This window comes from Hirundo rustica, chromosome 9 (genome assembly GCF_015227805.2).
Source record: "Hirundo rustica isolate bHirRus1 chromosome 9, bHirRus1.pri.v3, whole genome shotgun sequence".
NCBI lineage: Eukaryota > Metazoa > Chordata > Aves > Passeriformes > Hirundinidae > Hirundo > Hirundo rustica.
The window spans coordinates 27,223,966-27,244,269 of record NC_053458.1 but is presented as its reverse complement, the minus strand read 5'-3'; the positions used below and the strand labels follow the sequence as shown (position 1 = coordinate 27,244,269).

The following is a 20,304-nucleotide window of genomic DNA, read 5'->3' as shown; positions in this document are numbered from 1 at the left end:
GCTGATTTTCCTCTCCAGCACCTACTTGGCCCCATACTGTGCACCAGCCAGACTCAGCAGTACCAGCAGGATCCCAACATGGGCTGGCTTTCCCCTCAATTCATTTGTCGTCCTTTTTTTTTTTTTTTTTTTTTTTTTTTTTTTTTTAATCCTTACATTTTCTTTTCCCCACGAGGGTTTTTGCTGAAAGAATGCAATGAAATTAAAAATAGACAGAATTCAGCTCTGCTGCATGAGGGAGTGCTGGGAAGGCCACAAATATCACAGCATCCTGCTACGCCTGTGGGCACAGCCTGGCTGCTCGTGCTCTGGGTGAGCAATGTCCCCCCCACCCTCAGGTGGGTGGAAGGACTGGGCACCTCTTGTGACACAAAGTGTCCCCCAGGTACAGCAGGTACCCACAGGGTGGGCGTTAAGAGCAGGAACCTGAAGGCTCTAAGAAGGTTTTGGGGTCCTATATGGGATTATCTCTCTGTGCTGAGGGGTTGGGGCTGTCCCTGTGCTCATGGGGACCAGGGCACAGACACAGCAGTGGCACTTTGCTCAAGCAGGGAAGGCAGCTCCGGCCTCTAATCCTTGGTGCATTTTTGTATTTATTTTTGGGAGGCCTATGTGAGCTGAAAGTACTCCTTTACTTGAGGCTTGGAAAACATCCTTCCCCTCAGGGATGTCAAATACTTTAATTTTTTTTTTCAGTTTGGACTTGCTAGTGGGCTAAAAAAGTCGGAGGGCCCTGGTGATTACAGGCATGTTTTCCAGGGTACAGATGAAAATAGAGAACAAAGTGGATGCAGCTTTGCTTGGAAATCCCCCAAGCCCTGTGAATTTGTCCTGGGCCATTTCACTTGCTGGCTCCTCGGTTTCATGGGAGCCATCACAGCTCAGCAGAGAACTCACCATCGGGTCAAACTATTCTGAGGGCAGTCTGGGTGATGGGTACCAGCCTGGGTGTCCCCAGGCTGCAGGAGGAGCAGGATTGTCACCTAGGGGTGCTTCTCAGCATGAGGCTGAGGGCATCCGTGCCCCCAGAAATGGGGCTGCACAGCTTGTGCCATCCTTCACAACCCAGAAAAGGCATGGAGAGCGCACAAAGGCTGCTCCTAGAGAGGCACAGCATGCTGCATGCAGGGAAAACCCCAGGAAAGGAGCTGATACGGGTAGGAATGGTGAGGGCAGCCCTGGGTATGTCTGAGCCAGCTGGTGCAGGGAGGGGAGATGCAGCCAACGTGGTGTGGAGCGGTCCTGAAATGCAGGTAAATGGCAGGACAGGATGCAAGCACAGCTGGGCAGGGAAGCAGACAGATTTAAAGCATTTGCTGGGAAGTCAATAAACAGGAGCCAAAAGGGATGAAGTGCTGGAAGATGTGATTTAAGATGGGATATTAAAAGTGACCCAGTAAGCACAGCTTGTTTCCACAAGGGCCAAGAGCTGGCTAAGCTACTCCTTGGAGTCAGCAGAGGGGCTTTTCCTGGCCTGGCTGAGCTTTGGCTTGGTCCCAGTGGGAGATTAAGGAACTGGGTGTAACTACTGGAGAGGGTGTCAGAGAGCAGGCAGGGATGGAGAAGAAGGGATGGCACAAAAGCAAGCATAGGAGGAGGATTTGGGCTGTAAATCCCTCTGCCAGTGCCGTGCCCTGGAGTGTCACGCAGGGAGAACTGCTGGTGGCTGTGACACTGCTGAGGGTGGTGCTGGCTCCCCCTCACCGGTGTTGCTGCCTGGGCGCACCCACGAGGGAACACGCCAGGATGCAGGTGGAGCTCTGCATCAGCCTATAGGTTTTCAGGTAGGGTGAGCAGCTGGGAAACCATCCAGGAGCTGGGAACAATGGGGGAGCTCAAGGGGCTCCTGGAGTGCCCTGGGGTAGAGTGCTGGGGGAGGAATACCTGTGCCGACGGATGGAGGTGTGCAGGCTGCTACTGGCCGTCCAAATGTGTGACTCCTCCTGCTCTCCTCCTCTCTCCTGCTCTGCCCTGGCCCTCTGACGTGCCTGGGAATGTCAGAGCACAGTAGTCACTCAGAGCACACTGTCACTCCTTTTCACCTTCCTGCTCCAGTGCCACGGCATTACCACGCTGAGCAGTGTGTTCACAGAGAGAGCAAACACTTCTGCACACCTTTTCCTCACCTCCAGTGAATTTTTAACCAGGAAGAAAAGGTGTGGCGTCAACAGCCTGGAGCCAGCCCAGGGCAAGCGGTGCTGCCAGGGAGCCTGGGGAGGTGATCCCTGGCACAGATCCCCTGTGAGTAGCCCCTGAGTAGCGTCCACAGTCCCTGCCAGCCCCCAGCACCCATGTGCATCTCCCTGGCAGGCAGAGGCAATGCCTCCTGGACACTGGGCAGCTTTCCAAAGCAGCAGACTTTGCTTCCCCTGACAATCCTGGCTCCATTCGACAGCCACAATAGAAACAGCCAGGCCATGCCAGGAAAATCTACCAAATCCTCCCACGGCAGGATTTAGCCAGGAGGTTTCCTTGGGCTGCCACTAATGGAAAGCTTGCAGAAAAGAGCAGATGGCAGTGGAGACTTTGGCCAGACTGTACTCAGGGAGACTGGGGGAGCCTGGGTGAAATTGGAGGAGATTTTCCACATCTTGGTGGGTTGGAAAGGCGGACAAGGCCTGCCACGCCCTCTTGTCCCAAGGATGGAAGTCACAGCCGTGTCCCTGTCGTGTCCCCATGTGGGCAGCCCTGCGTGCTCCATCAGTGCTGAGCTGGGAGCCGGCCGCCGCTCTGTGTTTGTTATTGCTGGTGCAGTGTAACATTAACCCCGTGCTGATAATTCACACGCTGCCTCTGAGGGTGAGAGCTGACCCCACAAGGGGCTATGGGGTCAGCCAGCTGCCTCAAATGGCCTGGAAGCATTTTTACAACTTCAGCTGGAGGAGACACGTGATTGCCCGTGCTCGCGGCAGGACGGCTCTGCACTGTGTCCCCAAGGGCACTGAGCACAGATTTTGATGTGGCAGTGAGGGCATTTCACGGGCTCGAACCGTTCGGGGCTTTACAGCGCCAGTGGCAGTGCCACAAACCAGAGCGCCCCTTTCCGAGCCCCTTCCCTGAGCCCCCTACTCCTGGAAGGTCTTTCCTGCTTCTGTCTCACTCACAATCACTCGCAGCCAGCGGTTGTCTGTCAGCTTTATGAAGACGTATCCCAGAGGTTTTCCTTGGGGTGTAATTTGCCCTGACAGCCACTTTCATGCCGTTGTTTTCCTGTCTGTCTGCTAATGGGATTAGCCACGTGCACATCCTGAGGTGGTGGAGGGGGAGCACAGGCAGAGCCCACCAGCCCCTCTTGCAGGGCACACCGAGCAGCTCTTTCGATGGGATCACGTGCCTGGCAGCTACCCCCAACTTCTTCCAGGCTCATTTTAAGCCATCCTATAATTTTCTTGTCAAATTAGAGTTCCATGCTGGGTCATGTAGTGCATATTTTATGACAGTCTTGGCTGGGAGGGCCTTTGACTTGCACAAGTGTGGGCTGAAAAATGGCCAGGGAGGGAGATTCTGCAGGATTGTGCAGTTGCTTGGGTCAATGCTGGACCAGGTTGTCACTGGCCCCTAGGTCATGCCCTCACTGGTGCATCCTCTCCCCTCTGTGCAAGGGTGCTGGGGGGCTGTAAGAACTCTGGAAGCCCCTACCCCACTCCAGCAAGGCAGGAGGGGGAGTCTGGAGCTGCTGCCCCAGGCAGATGGGCTGGTCTGCTGCATGGAAATAGCTGTTTTTTCTTGCTGCGTTAGCAAAACAAACCCAAATCGGATTATGTCACCGCCCTGCATGCAAAAATGCCAGTGGCTTTTCCAGTTGTTACTGCAGTATTGACCAGTGGCCAAGATGTTTGAGGGAGATACTTGGGTAGGCAGCTCGGCACACCCAGGAGCTCTTGACTCAAAACCTCTGCCCCAAGAGCTCAAGAAACTCTTGGGGGCTGGAGGACCTTGCAGAAAATGTGACACATGGAGCTGGGGAGCTGGTGCTGGCTCGTGCCAAGGGAGGGGATAGCCCTGGCCATAACAACACCACCCAAACAAACGAGACAGCCCAGGTTCTCCAAGGGCTGTTGCCATGCCATCGGGGAGCGCTGGCGCCTGATGCTTCAGGATAGAGCCTCACCCACAGATTCCTATCAGAGGGCATTGTCAGCTGAGGCATGCTCCGTCTAATGGTTAAATTAGCTGGAACAAGGTCTGCAGATAAGATTAAGCTGTGCTTTGCTGAAGAGGCTGCTCTCCGTTGGCGCTGGCTGGGTTGTTTCCCTGTCAGGCTATGAACCTTGATTTGAAATGATGCTTTGGGTGGGACCTGGGTTTGCTGAAAATATCACCCCAGCCCTTCTCCTGCTGCTCCCCGGTGCTGTTTCTGCCCAGCACTGGAGCTGCCCACTGGATGACCTTGTCTGTATGCGTGGGCACAGCACCATGGGCAGCACCCCAGTGAAGAGGGATGAGCTGGCTGCTGCACACTGCCACTCCAAGAAGGCTCCCACACAGTTGAAATTCAGTTTTGTGGGGGGGACCCTGGATGGCAGAAGGAGCAGTGGCCCCAAATGTCAGCCTGCTGCAGTGTTTCCAGCCAGCTCCCTCCAGCACAGTGGAGCCTCAGTGTACTGCTCCATCGCAGAGTGCCGATGGGTTTCGCACACTGGCATTCCAAGTGTTTATGGACTTGCTCCCTGTAAAATGAGCAAGCATCCCATGGGCTACCGAGATGCTGCCATGCTCCAGGAGCACCTGTAGCCTTTCATCCCTCCCTTCTGGGGCCCTCTGCCAGAAAGTTTTGCTGCACCGCCCCAGCCCTGTGCATGCCTGCTGATCAGGGGGACAGGAGCAGGGTCCCAGCCACAAGCAGGGTGCAGTCACAGCTCCCATGGTGTGCAGGATCCAGGGCTGTGTCCCACAGCAGCCTTCCCCCTGAGACTGGCTGGCTGGGATTCACGTAGATTTGCAGGGCACAACACCACCATGTTTTGGCTGAGTCCTTGTGAAGCAGGCTGGGCACAGCCCAAGGTCCCCAGCAGGGCCAGTCAGGACAAGCGAGGAGCCACGAAGGGCCAGCAGGTACACAGCCCCATGCAGGCAGAGAGGGTTGGCAGAGAGCATCACGTGGCTTGGTGGTGCCTGCTCTCTTGGATGAACAGACCAGAAAACCCATGTGGACACGGAGAGGAGGGGACAGCCAGGCTCTGCTTCAGCCGGGTCACTCAGTGTGCAGTGCCATGCAGAGGCACCTGCTGCCTCAGCTGGGGTGGGAGCATTCCTGCCACAGGAGGAGCTGAGCTGAGCGGTCCACGGGGACTGGGCACGGGGCTGGCCAGCTGGAGGAGACTTGCAGGAGGGCAGTTTTCAGCTGCTGGCCGGCACAAAGCCTGCCTTAAAAGGGAGTGCAGCTGAAGGCGTCCGTCTGGGCCGGTCAGTGGCCCCAAAGTAGCCTGGTACTGTGTAGGGGGGGAGCAGGGCCACCAGAGTGGGGAGAGGACATGCCTTGTCCCTGTATTTCACCAGAGTGCCAGCTGCACTCTCGTGGTGTAGGGAAGGGGTCCTGGCCTGGGTAACCCAGCTGGGTGCTCACCGAGTGCTGTGTCTGCCTACAGGGGGATGTGATGTGGCTGAAATATGGGTGCCTGCAGGCACTGGTGCCTCAGGGCAGGAAGAAAGGGGAGGAAGCAGGGAGGAGGCCTTTGCAGGACACGTCTGCCTCCCCTCCCATACTGCAAGACACTGTCTCAGCGTCTCAGCGTGACTCACGCCTCAGCCGGGAGCTGCTCCCGGTGACATCCTGCCAGTGTGGGTGCTGCCCACCCTGCTGAGCCCAACGCTGCCTTTGGAGCAGGATGGTGCTCCCCAGCCTGCCAGTGGGGCTGCCAGCTGGGGGATGAAAGAGCGGGACCACCGGCAGCAGCAGGAAGCATCAGCAGGGGGATTGTGCCGGGAAGGGAAGGCTGCTGGTCGTAAAGCAGCCCCAGCTGAACGCGAACTTCGCCTCTGGGCACAGCGTGACGCCTCTGCTCCTGCACCCACGGGTGGGATCCGGTGTCAGCAGGGCCCTGTTTGTGTCGGCAAGGGATGCCTCGCATTTCGGGAGGCAGTCACTAGGCGTCCTGGCGCTGGCTTTCACAAGCCCTCATGACCTTTCCAGCACAGCAACGTGCCCTGGGGAGGATTGTTTCATACAAAACAGACCTTTGGATAGGCTTTTCATTTCCTTCACAGCCAAGCACAATGGAACAACAAGTCCTCCCTCCTAATAAAATGACAAAGTCAGTGACACAGATGGGCTGGCTCTCCACAGTGAGCGGAGCCGTGTGCCGCACCCACGCCATTCCCAGTGTCCTGCGAGAGCGGGGTTACAGTCCTGAAGCTCCCGCCCGCTTCATCCCGCACCCCAAAATTCCTCACGGGCAGGAGACCCTGCCTGAGGGTTGACTTTTACACTCCCTTGGGAGAAAAACGTATTTGTGCTTGGAGGGGGTGAGCCCAGGTGGACAGCACCCCATCAACCTTTATCTGGGGGTGTGGTTAATCGACAGATGCCAATCACAGCTCCGGCTCTCGCCCACCCGCACGGCACAGGGGTGCGGGGGGCCGGGCTGCAGAGGGGACAGGGCTGTGTGTGGGGGCAGTGGAGGTCGGGCCGCAAGGGCTGCGCGGCTGCGGACCGCAAAGGGCGCAAGGCGTGCAGGTGGAGGGATTGCAAGGGGCAAGGGGTGCAGGAGGTGTAGGGCTGGAAGGGGTGCAGGACCCCGTCTCGGCAGCCCTGGAGGGGCCGTGCCCGGGGCGGTCTCCTCCAGCTGCGGGCGGGGTGCACATCTGGGTGGGGCGGAGCGCACATCTGGGCGGGGCGGGGCGGGGCGGGGCGGGGCGGGCGGGCAGTGACTTCGGCGGGGTCGGCGTGGAGCATCCCACAGCCCGTGCGAGCGGAGTCCCGAGCCCAGCCGAGCCGACACCATGCCCAAGTGTCCCCGCTGCCAGAAGGAGGTCTACTTCGGTAAGGGCTTCCTGTCCCTTCCCAGCCGCCCCCACCTCGGGGGACCTGTCGGGCTGTGCGTCCTCTGGGCACCCCGGCTTCTGGCCCCCGTACTGCGCAGCCCACCTCTGCCAATCCCTGGGGTATCCCAAAGTCGCTCAGCCCTGCGCCGTGGGTCCCCGGGGTGCCCCGGGTGGCCGATGCTACTGATGCACCCCCAAGGCGATGGCTGGCTGCAGAGCGCGGGCTGCGCTGGTGCTTCCACGGCAGCACGGGAGCCCAGCCCCACTTCCTTCCCCAGCACAGCCCGCAGCCAGTTTGGAGCCCAAAGGTCCTGCTGGTAAAGCTCGCTGCTCTAGAAGCCTGGGCAGGTGAAGCAAGCGCCTTCTCAATGGCAAATCCTGCCCTGGGGCAAGTGCCTGGGTCAGTGGGTCGCCCACACGTTGTTCTGTGTGGTTCAGCACAGCCCACACGTTGTTCTGTGTGGTTTAGCACAGCAGGATGACACCTCTGGGGTATTATTTTTAAGCTGCTGTTGCAGGGAAGGTGTGAGCCTTGTCGGGCTGCTGTCTGCTTCCCACAGGTGTCTTCCCTCCAAAATGGGACCCCAGAGCTCCTGCCCCTTCTGGGGCCATGGACCCGCTGCTCTCTCTAAGGGTGTTTGTGGGGTTTGAGCTTCTCACTTAGCAATCAGCTTTTGGAACAGGCAGGTTCCTCTGCCAGAGCTCTCCTCTTGCCTGGCATAGCTGAACTCGAGGGGGTTTGCCGGGAGCAGCTTAGAGATACTCCCTGCTTTCTAATTTACGCGAGATGAGGGACCTGGAACCCAGGTGCCATCACAGACTTCTTTCTCTGCTTTATTTCGACTCTGTTTGTGCCTGTGCCCCAACTATTTGTGCTCAGCTGAGGAGCTGGAGGTTCAAACCCAGGAGCTGCTCTCTGTGCCTGCCTGTGATGTCCACACTGTGTAGCTGTGCTGGGGCTGGCATGGGTGCTGGCTGCTGGGGCTGTACTTCCTGCAGCTGGGGAACGCTGCTTTGCCTTGAACTCACTGCTTGCTGCCAGGCTTTGGGACGGGGCTTTGGCTTTGTGGCTCCCTCCTGCGACTCAGGATCCTGACGTGCTTCATTTACCTGTGTGGCTTGATATCAGGAGCCACCAGGGTGCTGGTGGCAGTGTGTGCCTTTCCCTGTGGGTCTGTGTCAGTCCCGGTCAGGGTGAGCTGGGTTTGCCGTGCCCGCAGGTGTGGCCGTGGAGGAGCTGGGACGGCACCGTTTGACCAAGGAGGGGTTTGACCTTCACTTACCACGCTTGTACTTACTACAAAATGTCTCTGTTGATGCAGAGGCTGAGGAGGGTTCAAAAGCTGTTGGAGGACCAAGCTAGATGCCTGATTTCTGTGCCTGCAGATTATTCAGACTGCTGGCAGAGGTGGCAGAGCAAGCCTGGTGCTGGGGCTCCCTGAGGCTTTCGGAGCCTGACTGCTTGGGTGTGCCTCAGGCTGCTCTGGGCTAAATCATGTCTCTAGAGAGCAGGGGTGGGGAGGAGATGACACTGAGAGGATGGGGTTTGCAGGAATTTGTGCCTGAGTGCTGTAATGAGCCTCAGCAGAGCTCCGGCCCAAGCGTTGGTGCAAATGCGTATGCAAGAGGTGGGGAGGCTGTGCCCCTCCCAGAAACCCCGTGATAGGAGGGGCTCAGGCTCCTAGGGACACCCGGGGGAGGACACTGTTGCTCCTGCCAGGCTGCAGGCACAGGAGGCCCTTTGTGCCATCAGGGAATAGCAGCAAGGCTGCCTTGTGACATTTGGGCACTGCCCCCGCTCCCACCCCTGCAGCCACCAGCTTGCTCCTTATACAGGCTGTTGTGGGCATATTTGAACTGCAAAGAGGTGCTGCCCAGGGCCCCCTAGGGCATCCATTACCCACCCTGGCTTGGTCCCTTCTGCAGGCATAGGGACAGTGTTCAGACCTGGCTTTGACACGATTCCTGTGGACAGCTCTGTTTAATCACTTAATAAATTCCCAGGAGCTCAGCTGCCAATATGAAGAGCACACATGCCTGCAGAAAATACCCTTCTCCCCTGCTGTGCTCCAAGTAAAAGGCACACGTGCTCCCCCCTCTCTCCATAAGCACGGCCTGGCTCCAGGATGTTGTGCCTCCCACGGTGCCTGAAGCCCTGCCAAGCTCCAGCTCTGCTCTGGTTCGCCGTGGTGCCAGCAGAATCCAAGCTGGAGGGGACTGGTTTGTGTTGGCAGGGTGTGGCAGTGGCTCTGCCTTCTCAGTCCTTGCCAGCATCCCCTTTCACCCCTGCCAACTCTAGTGATTTCTTGGGCTCCAGCTCCCTGGGGAGAAATGAATCCCCTTGCAGGCTGATGTTGGGAGGAGAGGGATCCTCAGGTCTTTGGAAGGTGGGGTACAAGTCAGTCCATCCTCATAGATGCAGCCACGCTCACCCTGGGCATGGCACCGCCGCTGCAGAGCCGTGCTCCTGGATGTGCATGGCATTGCACACCAATGGCAATGCATTGGGTTTGAACACCGTGCCCTCTGTCCTGGACAGACAGACTTGAGAAAATGCCCAAAAATATCCTCCCTAGGATCGACGGCAATGCAACCAATCTGCCAAAACTAACTTGTGCCTGTTCAGTGCCTCAGCTAATCCACCTCCTTTCCCTGACAGCTGAGAAGGTGACTTCTCTAGGGAAGGACTGGCACCGGCCCTGCTTGAGATGTGAGAAGTGTAACAAGACCCTGACATCTGGAGGCCATGCAGAGGTGAGGTTTGCTGCCCAGGAGGTCCCTGTCCCCTACAGCTGAGGGCTGGGACAAGCAGAGGTGGGGCTGATGCTCTTTCTCTCTCCCTGCAGCACGATGGCAAACCCTACTGCAACCACCCCTGCTACGCTGCCTTGTTCGGGCCCAAAGGTGGGTGCCTGTGGCAGGGTTGTGGAGGGAGTGAGGGGGCTCGGGGCTCCTGTGTCTTGGCGAGCTCCAGCCCTCAGTGTGCTCACCATCCCATGGCAGTACTGACCCCGCTCCATCTCTTCCAGGGTTTGGCCGGGGAGGAGCTGAGAGCCACACATTCAAATAAACTTCAGGTTGGTCCTTCCCTCGGTTTCCCCTCCTGTTTCTGGCTCCATGGGCTGGCTGTGGCTGTCTTCCCTCAGGCCAGTGAGGAAGGCAGGCCTGCCACAGCATCTCTCTGGGCTGGCTCCCAGCCCTTACAGTAGGGCTCAGGAGCCGGGTGCCAGCTGCTTCTCCCTACCAGCCCCAGCTGACTGTCAGCACCTTCTTGGCTCCAGCAGCGGATGCCAAAAGCTATCGCTTTGTGGCCCATTGGCAAGGATGGGATCTGTCCTGGAGCACTGTTGTCCCTGTGATATCTCTGCTCCCAGCCCAGCCTGACTTCATGCACTCCTCTCTTCCATCCCTCTCCAGGTCTGATGTCCAGGATTCCCAGCACAACCTGAAGACAGCACAAACACACCGCAACAGACATGCATTTTTGTTTTTAATTCACCCTGTACTAGACTAGCACGTTCAAAGCAATAAGTAACCAAGGCTGGGCTGGTGTGGAGAGAGGCTCTGCTCCAGATGGAGTGCTGCCAGGGTGGGGATGTTGGGTTGCCCTGCCGGGTAGGAAATTTGGCTGATTTTGCTGAAGGCTGCCTGAAGAGGAGACCACGCCCTTCCAGCCAAAACCTAGCTCTGCTTCAGGCATCCAGCTCTTGTGGCCGGGCCCACAGTTGTATCCTCAGTCTTTAATAAATGAAGAGATGCTTCCCTCCTGTAGCAGCTGTGCTCTCTGTAACAGGAGTCCCACGGGACTTGTTTGTGAATTGCCACTTGCTTGATGCCCCTGTGGCCTTTGGATTGAGCCCCACACTGCGTGATGGCCCCACGTGCCCTCAGCTGGGGCAGAGAGGTGTCTTTCTGGGAGGGGATTGACTGTTACATCAGGACAACCTGGTATTTGCTGCTTTTGATCTGAGGGGCCACACGAAAAGGCAAAGGGAAACGAGAGGCTACTGCCAAGGCAGAGGCAGCCTCCCTCGTCAGGGACAGCAGAGCTGTGGTGTTGGAAAGCAAGAGCTGGCTCACAAGAGCTTTGCTCTTTCATGTTTCAAGGTTTCTACCCTACTGGAAAAATGGCTCTGACAGATGTCAAAGATCTCAGCTTGGAGAGTGTTTCTAAAATGGTTTCTTAACCATGTCTCTCCCTAACCTGAACAACTCCATTTACATATTCAGAGATATCTCATCACCCACTGGTATATTTTTGTCTACAGTTTATGCATGCATTTCCTTAGAGGCTGTTCTGCATTTTACTGTCACATCAGCTTTCCTGGGACTTGGCCAAAACCCTCAGGGGTCAGAGACACATGTCCGGTGTCAAAATCCTCGGTGTCAGAAGCAGCCCGATCTGATAAGCATCTTAAAACTTCCAATTAAAACTTGCTTGATGCTGCAAGGCGCTGCCTCACCTCCCACCCCGTTAGCACAACAAACACAGGCGTCTGTGTCAAAGGCAAACCCTGGCAATTGCTGCTCGGCTGTCATTAGACTTCCCAGCCATCCAGGGCTTGTGGGGACCTCCTGCTCCCACTTCTGCCTTTGCCAGCAGCCTCCCAGGGGTGCCAGCACCCATGGACCCGTGGCTTCTGGCCATCCATACCCCATCCCTCTCTGGCAGCCTGCCTCTGGGGCACTGGGACATGGCTTTCCCCTGCCAGCTGAGCTTCAAAATAAACTACTGATATAATCTCAGCAGCCTCGGTGCCGCTGAGATAGTGTTTTCCCTCGGGCGTTTAAAGTAATGGAAAACACAAGCCTTGTCATCCTTGGGATTTGCATAAGTGTGTCCAGCTGGGAAAGGGACCAGTTGATTGGGCTCAGGGTCCTTCCCAGCAGGGCCCCACACTAAAATTTCAGAAGCAGCTCATTCCAAGTACAAGGTCAGCAGGGATGAGGAAGGAATCAGTGAGAGGTGTGGAAGAGCAGGGGCTGCACAGTGGTAGGTTGGGGTGGTCCAGTCCTTTGAAATGCCAGCCCTTTTCACTGGCAGTGGCTGCAGCTGGGGCTGGAGGCAGTGTTCTGCTGTTTGCTGTATGCTGCTGTTTGCTGTGTGTGCTGCCCACGGCTCTCTTTTGCTTCCATGGTCCCTGGCCATGGATTTGCTTGGTGTACTTGTGGTGGCTGGGGACATCTCTCCTGTCCTGCATGCGTGCAGGGATGTAGGAACTGAGCTATGCCAGGCTTGTGCAGCTGCAGCTAAGCCTGATCCTGCAGGTGCCTCACTCTGTGCTGCAGAGGGGAATGTATGCCTTAAAAAACAGGGGTCCCCCCAAGCATGGGCTGGGGTTAAGCCCCTTAATATTGATTGCCAAAATCTCCTTCTTAGAATCCTGTTTTCCTGCTTGCCCCAAAGTAAGAGCTCCCACTGAGATGGCTTTTAGCCTCAGGACTTTCTGCTGGGATATTCCACTCCAAGAGCTGCGCTTGTACAAGCCAGGCTCTCTGCCTGATCCAGCCTTGGTGCTGTGAGGCTGGGCAGTTCACACCCAGGTCACACCTGCAAGGAGCCTTGGTCGAAGAAAATATATGATAGATTGTTTTTTTTTTAAACTTGTTTTGGTCTTTGGAGAGGAAGCAGAAACAGCTGTATCTCATTTGGATAGGAAATCCACACCCCAGCCAGGCCTCCCCTGGATGCTCAGTGAGGCTCGGCAGTGGCCGGCAGGCCAGGGAGGTGGGCTGTCAGCAGACACAATCTTTTCTTCATTTGAGCAGTAAATCTCCATGGCCTGGAGTATGACTGCACAGACAGGCAGCAGTGTGGTTTCCAGTGCCTCCCATCTGTGAAGCTTTCGGTTCTGAGCCGTGGCAGGAGCTTAGGACAGGCAGTGCGGCAATGCCCTGGCTGTGCTGCTCCTGCAGCAGGGTGAACAAGATGCTCAGGGCAAATCCTAGCTTTCTGCTCGTCTGGGACAGCAAAAGTGGTTGGGTGATTTACAGCATGGTGATGCCCAGCAGAAAACTTCCCTGCTTTGATGACCCGAAATGCCACCATCGGTGACCTTGAAGTAAGGGGCTGTGCTTCCTCTGCCATTATTTTCTAAGCTTGGGCTGAGATCAGTCTGTGGGTTGTGGAGTGATAGTTGCTATAAACACTTCATCACTGTGACAAAAAAACAAACAACATCACAGTTCCTCTGGCAGCTGGGTGTGGGCGAGCCCCAACGCCCTGGGTAGGGAAGCAGAAGAGATTTTGGCAAAGACAGAAAACAGAAACTTAACTGCTGCTGCTCCCCATCATGGCTTTGTGACTCTCTCTACACAAGAGAAAATGAGAGGGGAGCAGAAAGGGGGCTGGGGAGCCCTTCACCCATGGGGCGCAGTGCAGGCAGGAGTGGCCAGGGAGGGCCATCCGACCCTGCGTCCTCTTCTTGGCACAGATTGGCAGACCTTAATCTGAAGCAGGAGACAGATGTTTCCCTGTGCCTGCAGCTGGCAAGGGAGAGAGCTCAGGCTGGAAGCCCTGCAGCAGGGTTCTCCTCAGGGTCACCCTTAAGGAAGGCAGCAGGCTCTGCCCCTGCAAAAGGCTGTGCTCTGGCAGCCTTCAGGTCACATCTGGACTAACACGTGTTGGGTGCCCGGGTAAACGCTGCCTTGGGACACCAACGGGGCCACTCACCCTCTCCTGCCAGCGCTGATGGGGACACTGATGTGTGGTTCTACCACTTCCCTTGAGGTGGTTTTGTGTCTCATCTGTGCAGCCTCTGGCTGGGGGAGAGTGGCACAGGGGCTGTGGCTGCAGGGGGCTCCTGCTTTTTGCTGTGCAGAGCTCATGGGGATGAAGCCAGGCTGTAGCTGGGTGGTACCTTGCATGCCACCACTTTGGAGATTTTTAAGGCTGATTTATTTTAAGCTCAAAGAGCTCTGATATCTTTTAGGTCAAAAAAGTGTCTGCCCATGTCCTGATGCCTCAGAAATCTGCCCTCTTATGCAGACAATGTGATAAGAGGGACCGTGCAGCTGATGTCAGGCAGCAGGAGCTCTGCCAGATCGCGTGGGGAGATGGGACTTCCCGTCCAGCTCTGCAAAGAAGTGGTTTGGGGAACCCCCATCTCAGCAACGGAAACCGCTCTGCAGAGGTGAAAGGGGGGGGTGTCAAACCTTGTTCCTGATGGGGAACAACACCTCCAGCAAACACTGAAGATACTGAAGGCAGAGGGACTCTGGGTATGGCAACCAGGGGTGTAATGAGAAGTGAATGGGACTGTGAACTGAGGTACTGGAAACTGAGGTCTAGCTAGGGAGCAAGGAGAGGAGGGCATAGGCTGCTCTACTCTCACCCCTTCCTGCTGCTGGTGATCCCCCTCTGGGATGATTGCTAGGTCCTGAGTGGCTTGCCCAAGCAAGGAGTGGCAGCAGAAAAGTTGACGTCAGGCACCTAGAGCTGAATTTTATTTTCACATAAATTGTGAAATCTCTTGTGTTATTTTCAACTAAACAGGGAGAGTTTCCAAGAGGGAAGGGTGCAAGGACTTCCCATTGAAGCTTCTGTCTTCTTTTGGTGAGTCTTGTGTTAAAGGCTCGAGGGTAAGAGGTCAGAGGGAGCTTCCCTCTGTGCAGAGGAACTTGGCTATTAAAGCAAAAAGGGTGAAACTCCTGAGAAGAGAGTTGCTGAGACCTCAGACCTCTTTTCTAATCCTTCACAATTCACTTATCATACTGAAAGCCCTGCATCAATCAGCCTGAAACACCAACACCTTTCTTAAGCAGACAACTGCTGGGAGCTGACCTTGAATTTTGGCGCTACAGCCCACACATAGGTCTGCTGCTGACTAACTGCCTGTGTCCAGCAAAACCTCCACTAGAGCCTTTGTGGGGTCATGACAGCTTTGCTGCAGTCCATCTACACAGGCAAACCATGTTCACAGCCCTGTGCTTGCTTAGCTCCTTTCTGCCAGCATCATGGCCGTACTGCCAGGTCATGGCTTTTCCCACTCTGCCTAACCTGATGTCCTGGTGATGGTAGAGCAAGCGTGTATAAAAGGGCCAGGAGGGCCAGGGAAGGAGCTGGAAATGTTTGCAGAGGAAAGTGGTGTGGCCTGCCTGACTGCTCAGGGGGTGAAACGCTCCAGCCACTCAAGGCCTCCCTTGAGCAGGCAAGGAGGGAAGCTGTGCTCTGCTCTGACGGCTGCTCAGCAGATACCACACTGCAAGAAGGAGAGGGAAAGGAGAGGGCAAGGAGAGAAATGCAGAAGTCTGGCCGCCGGAGCTGGCGCTGGAGCGTGGGAAGCGCTGATGCCTGGCTCGGGGGCCTGGCCAGGAGACAGGCTGGCTCCCACCCACGCCTTCACGGGGATACAAGCATTAAGAAAAAAACCCCGAAGACCGAAGGAGTTGTTTTTTTGCAGGAGGAGAGCTCACACCTTCCCCTTGGCAGAGCGGGGCTGAGGTGACATCAGGAAGCTGTGCTGCCGCTGGAGCAGGCAGGCCTGGCTGCTGTCGCATACAATCGGCATGAGGCAATGGGACAGGGCCGCCATCATCATCCCTGGCAACCCTGCACACGCAGCAGGGCCGCGTGTGGTGGCGAGTTGCCATGGCACGGGTGCAAACAGGCGCCCTTGGCCCCGCTGAGTCACCCGGCACGGAAATGACCGCAGCTGACGCATCGTGCCAAAAATGGGCGGCTGTGTGGCACCACACAGGCCCGGGAACCCAGAGAGGGCAAAGTCCAGCGGCCTCTCCCAGCTAAAGCATCCCTGGCCCCTCAGTATGTGCCCGGAGTTTCCTTTCCCGTTGTGGTCCCCGCTGCCATGCTCGCCCCGAATCTGCCTCAGTGCCTGGGAACCAGAGGAACAGCTGATAGCCAGCTCTGTCCTGTTTCCTTTCTACAGAGAGGGTCCTGGAAGCTTCCAATCTCTGCCATGACATCAGGCTTGTGTGCTGATGTCGGCCAGCCGTTGCTGGTTTCCGCCTGCCAGGATACTATTGCTTGGGAGAGGGGAGCTGAGGGTGGCCTGGGTGCTGCTGGGCTCTGCTGCCAGCAGGGTGCCATCGCCATCCCCGCTGGTTCAGCACGCTGGGGGCTGTCACACCATCACCTCCTCCATCTGTCCATAGCACAAGGGTCCACCTCTGCAGCAGGAAACCATCGGCTTCTCCCGCCCTGGGAACACCGCCCAGGCAGAGCAGATAAGCGAGGCGTCGCAGGCCGGCACCGAGCACCCGCTGTGTTGTGCTCTGCTGTGCTGTGCCAGAGAGCCTGGAATGATCTGCCTGGCCCCCAGCTCACCCATGGCCAAGTGCCAGCCCTGCACAGTGCCAGGCGTCCTGTGTTAGCTTTGCCCATGGGGCCGCGTGCCCTGGGAGCCATGGGGACCAGGGCACACCGGCCAGCAGGGCAGCCAGCCCTGTGCTGGGGTGCCACAGGGACCAGGGACACCGGCCAGCAGGGCAGGAAGCCCTGTGCTGGGGTGCCACAGGGACCGGGGACACCGGCCAGCAGGGCAGGAAGCCCTGTGCTGGGGTGCCACAGGACTGGTTTGGCCAGCAGGGTGGAGAGGTGGCACAGGAGCTCTTGGTGTGCTGAGGTACTGTGAATCCCAGCTGCTGAGTGGTGATGTTTGCTGGCCTGGTGTGTTGAGCTCAGAGGAGGGGAAATGGACAGAAGCACTCACTGTGCGTGCGCTGGGCCGTGCAGGAGAGCCCTTGTCTCGGCAGCTGCCCTGGGGAGGAAAGGCCTAGACAGAGGAATGTGTGTGGGGACAGGGATAGCTTTGAGCTGGGTTTATGGAGTGGTCAAGAAAACACAGGAAATTGGCTGCAGCTGAAGGTCCTCCTGCCTGGAGACTGCAGGAGGGACGGGAAAATAGACAAGCGATGTGTCATGGAGGGACCAGACAGCGCCCGATAGCAGCAAGGCATGGAAAGCCAAAAAGGATGCCAAAGACAGCAGAGGATTGTCCCAGTTTGATAAGGCTCCGGGCAGTAAAAAAGGACTTTATGGGCTGTTGGAAACCAAAGGCAAGGAACCGTGTGGAAATGCCAAGCCTGTTAGGAAGGAGAGCAAAGAAGTGGATACAGATTGCTGAGCTAAAACTGGACGAGGGATAAGGAAAATGCTTTCCAGGCCATTAGGAAAGGAGGATGTGAGACAACAGCTGCTAGAGAAGATATTTAAAAATTCCTTAAGCCTGGATAACTCACACCCAGGGGTCCTTTCAGGCCTGGCTGCAGCAGGAGCCAGGATCCACAAGACTGGGAGAGCTCTAAAGCAGCGCTCAGCCCTGGAAAGGGCTGCGCTCCCCAGCACAGGGGTGAGAGGCAGGAGAGGAGCAACCAGAGTGCAAAACACAATTCAGGTTGGCTGGAGGTTTCTTTGGATCACTGAGATTTCTCTCCTCATTGCAAGCAGCCATTTGGCTGCAAGAGCCTGGTCCGTAGTGGGAAGGTATTTCACATTGTTGTTTCACGTTGTTCAGATAACTGGTGGAATAAAAAGTAAAGGCATCGTGCTAGATCCACAGTGAGCACATTAAATGGGCTATGAACTGGTGAACTGGCCAAGAAACCATCAGTGGGGGCTTCCAGCAGGTCTCATGTCCAGGCACAGGCAGGATCCCCGCAGCGCTGGTGGAGCAGATCTGTGTCCCTGGCACAGACCAGCTGTGTTCCCTCTGTAAACCCACAGCAGGAATCCATCTCTGTGCCAGCTTTTGGTTCTGTAAATCCTGGTCATGGGTAGACTTCTCCCAGGAGCTCAGGCTTCTCCCAGACAGCAGCTCCGTTTCTCTTCCCCCACGGCCCCGCCAAGGATTAATCCCTGGGATTGCTTCATTGCGGGGGTTATGTGCCTGGGGACCCGAGCTGGCCGCATCACGCCCCGCCGAGCAAAAGGCAGGCAGGAATATCCGCAGACCTGCGGCTGCCAAACCCTGCTCTCCCATCGTCCCGGGAGCCGTTCTGACTGCAGCAGGGCTGTGTTTGTGCAAGAGCCGAAGCCGACTTTTGCAACAGCTCTGCCCACCAGGAAGGGCGGGGGAAGCTCGCAGGGCTTCCCCGGGTGTTTCTTTGTCGGGGCAGGAGCCGCGTCCATGGCTCAGGGAGGTGACATGTGAAGGTCACTGCCCAAGGAAGGCCAGAAGCGTTCTGTGCCCCGAGCCACGCGCAGGCATAAGCGTGGGGACCATCGGTAGTCCGGGAGGTGCGGGGAGATGCGGGGCGACAGGCGGGGGGATGCAGGGCGATACAGGGACATCCACAACGACAGGGGGCGCTGCAGCGGGCGGGCGGGCCGGAAGGGCGCTCCCGCTGGGGCCGGGCGCGGCGGGAGCGGCGCGATGGGCGGGCGGCAGCGGCAGCAGCACCGGCAGCAGGCCCCGGCGCTGCCCGCCGCCGTCGGGGCGCTGTGCCGGGCCCTTCCGCCCCGCGCCCGGCCCGCCCCCGACACCCTGCGCCGCGCCAGGTTCGACCGGCCGCAGGCGGTGAGCGCCGGCCGCTCCGCGCGGAGACGCTGCGGGGCACGGGCACAGGGCAGCGGGGACCGCCGGGACACCCGAGTGCGGCTGGGTCCGGGGACAGGGTCAGGATGGCAGCGCGACGGGCACTGAGCCTTGCGCAGGCACTGCGTGCGGGGCTGCGGTGCCAGCTCTGTGTGGTCCCACTTCGGTGTGTGCCCGGCTGACACGTGTTACGGACCTCTCGGCAAACTCGCTGCTCTGGGAAGGGCCGTGTCTTACCGTGGTTGTAACTTAAGGCTTGGTATTTCACCCTGGGCTGCGACACCTTGTCAGTGTCACCTGGGGTTTCCTGCCCTTTACCGTGTCTCAGCTTGGGTCGTGCTGCTTTGTCTCCGAGGCTTCCAGCTCGCACACAGGGTACCTCCCTTCGTCGGCTATTTTAAGGATTTTACGAGTGTTGACTGAAATTCCAGCCGTAAGAATCACTATTTGAGTTTGTCAGCATGCTGTCTTTGTGCGGCCAAGAAATGATTCCCAGTTCCAGCTCATTTTGTGGTGCCTCTTGTTTGTGAGTTTCTGGCGCTGTCGTGGGCAGTTCTTACCAGTGTGTTCAAGTGCTTGTTCGACTACGGGTGAGCTGTGCCATATGTGGTTGTATCAGAGCAGATTTTGGAATGCTTCTCTACATGAGTCTCAAGGTAGAAGTGCCGGGTGTTGCTCTACAGCCAGCGTTAGCCCTTTTCTTTCTGGGTGCTCCTTTCTGTAGGTTCTCTGTTCATGAGGCAGGTGATACATGATCCTGCCTGATCAGATGGCGTTGGCTGAATCAGCAGGTGTGCTGTTCCATGTGTGATGTTCAGATATGGGCTTAATTGCCTAATTAAGATTAAACAATATAGCAGGTATTTTTTTCCTGCTGATCTCCCCTTCCACCCTCTCTTTTGCAGAGCCTGGACTTCTGGAGGTTGCTGTATGTGCTTCTGAAGCAGATCCACGGGGGCGGGTGGACGGAGTCTGATGCCATAGGTAACACCATTCTGGCTGACTGCAGTTTCCATCTATCCTGGGGAAGGACTGGGACTGGTTTTGTAGCACCTTTGGCTCCTTGCTCCCTGTCACGAGTGCTCAGTTTTGAACACCTGTGCCACCAAGGTACTAGGTGTCAGGTTTACTGAGGAGAAAATGTATCGTGAGGCAGGTTTGCTGCTTTTTGATGTGCTTTGTCCTGGAAACTTGGATCCCTGTGACATTTTATTGCAGGTAAATCTCTGCAGTGGTGTTACTCATTCTCAGTATCTGCAAAGGCAGAAGTAGATTCGGTTTTCCTTTGGTTCCTTCTTTTCCCATTCCCGTGATTCTGTTGGTACTTTTCTATCCAGTGCTGTGTCAGAGCCAGGAGTTTTGACCTGAGAACCATAAAGGCAGTGTTTTGGATGGAAGTTTGAGACAAAGCAAGAAATAGGCTGTGTGTGATGAGTTTAAGGGGAACTGTGAATAATGTTTTTATGGACAGGGCCACTGCTCCAGCGAGGAGCTGAATGCATGTTGGCTTCTCAAGATAGCAGAAGACTATTTACTTCTTAAATATGTGTTATTCCAAGTACAACACTACTCCCCATCTTCTCGCTCAAAGCATGTCTATCTAAGGCCTTTTCATTGTATGCGAATTGTATTGTGATGAGTCAAGGTCTCCTCATACCAAATCCATTTAATATTCACTTTTGCTCTTGAAAGCAAAACACCCTAAACAACACTGTATAAGCCTCTGAATAGCTGTGAGTCTGGTGGCTCTGCAAATGGAATTAAGAAAGGTTAAGCATTGTGGAATGCAGAGCAAAACGAGCATAGTTTTGCTGGTAGCTCAGCA

General features: G+C 56.6%; 2 protein-coding genes across 2 annotated transcripts in view; both read left to right on the top strand.

Moving 5' to 3' along the window:
- Window positions 1-6,860: 6,860 nt before the first annotated feature.
- On the top strand, window positions 6,861-10,747 carry CRIP1 (cysteine rich protein 1). The gene is made up of 5 exons (XM_040072999.2): window positions 6,861-6,982; window positions 9,644-9,738; window positions 9,831-9,888; window positions 10,014-10,061; window positions 10,402-10,747. The coding sequence occupies exons 1-4, from the start codon at window positions 6,943-6,945 to the stop codon at window positions 10,052-10,054; spliced, it is 234 nt and encodes a 77-aa protein (XP_039928933.1). The 5' UTR covers window positions 6,861-6,942; the 3' UTR covers window positions 10,055-10,061; window positions 10,402-10,747.
- Window positions 10,748-18,317: 7,570 nt separating this feature from the next.
- The window catches only part of TEDC1 (tubulin epsilon and delta complex 1), a 66,162-nt gene continuing 64,175 nt past the window's right edge, over window positions 18,318-20,304 (top strand). Inside the window, exons 1-2 of the mRNA XM_040073137.2 lie at window positions 18,318-18,461; window positions 19,385-19,463. Coding sequence (XP_039929071.1) covers window positions 18,318-18,461; window positions 19,385-19,463 — 223 coding nt within the window. The remainder of the gene's footprint in view (window positions 18,462-19,384; window positions 19,464-20,304) is intronic.

Coding starts and splice junctions, on each gene's coding strand:
- CRIP1 (XM_040072999.2), top strand. CDS start 6,943: ATGCCCAAGTGTCCCCGCTGCCAGAAGGAGGTCTACTTCG. Junction 6,983..9,643: donor CCAGAAGGAGGTCTACTTCG/GTAAGGGCTTCC, acceptor TTTCCCTGACAG/CTGAGAAGGTGACTTCTCTA. Junction 9,739..9,830: donor CATCTGGAGGCCATGCAGAG/GTGAGGTTTGCT, acceptor CTCTCCCTGCAG/CACGATGGCAAACCCTACTG.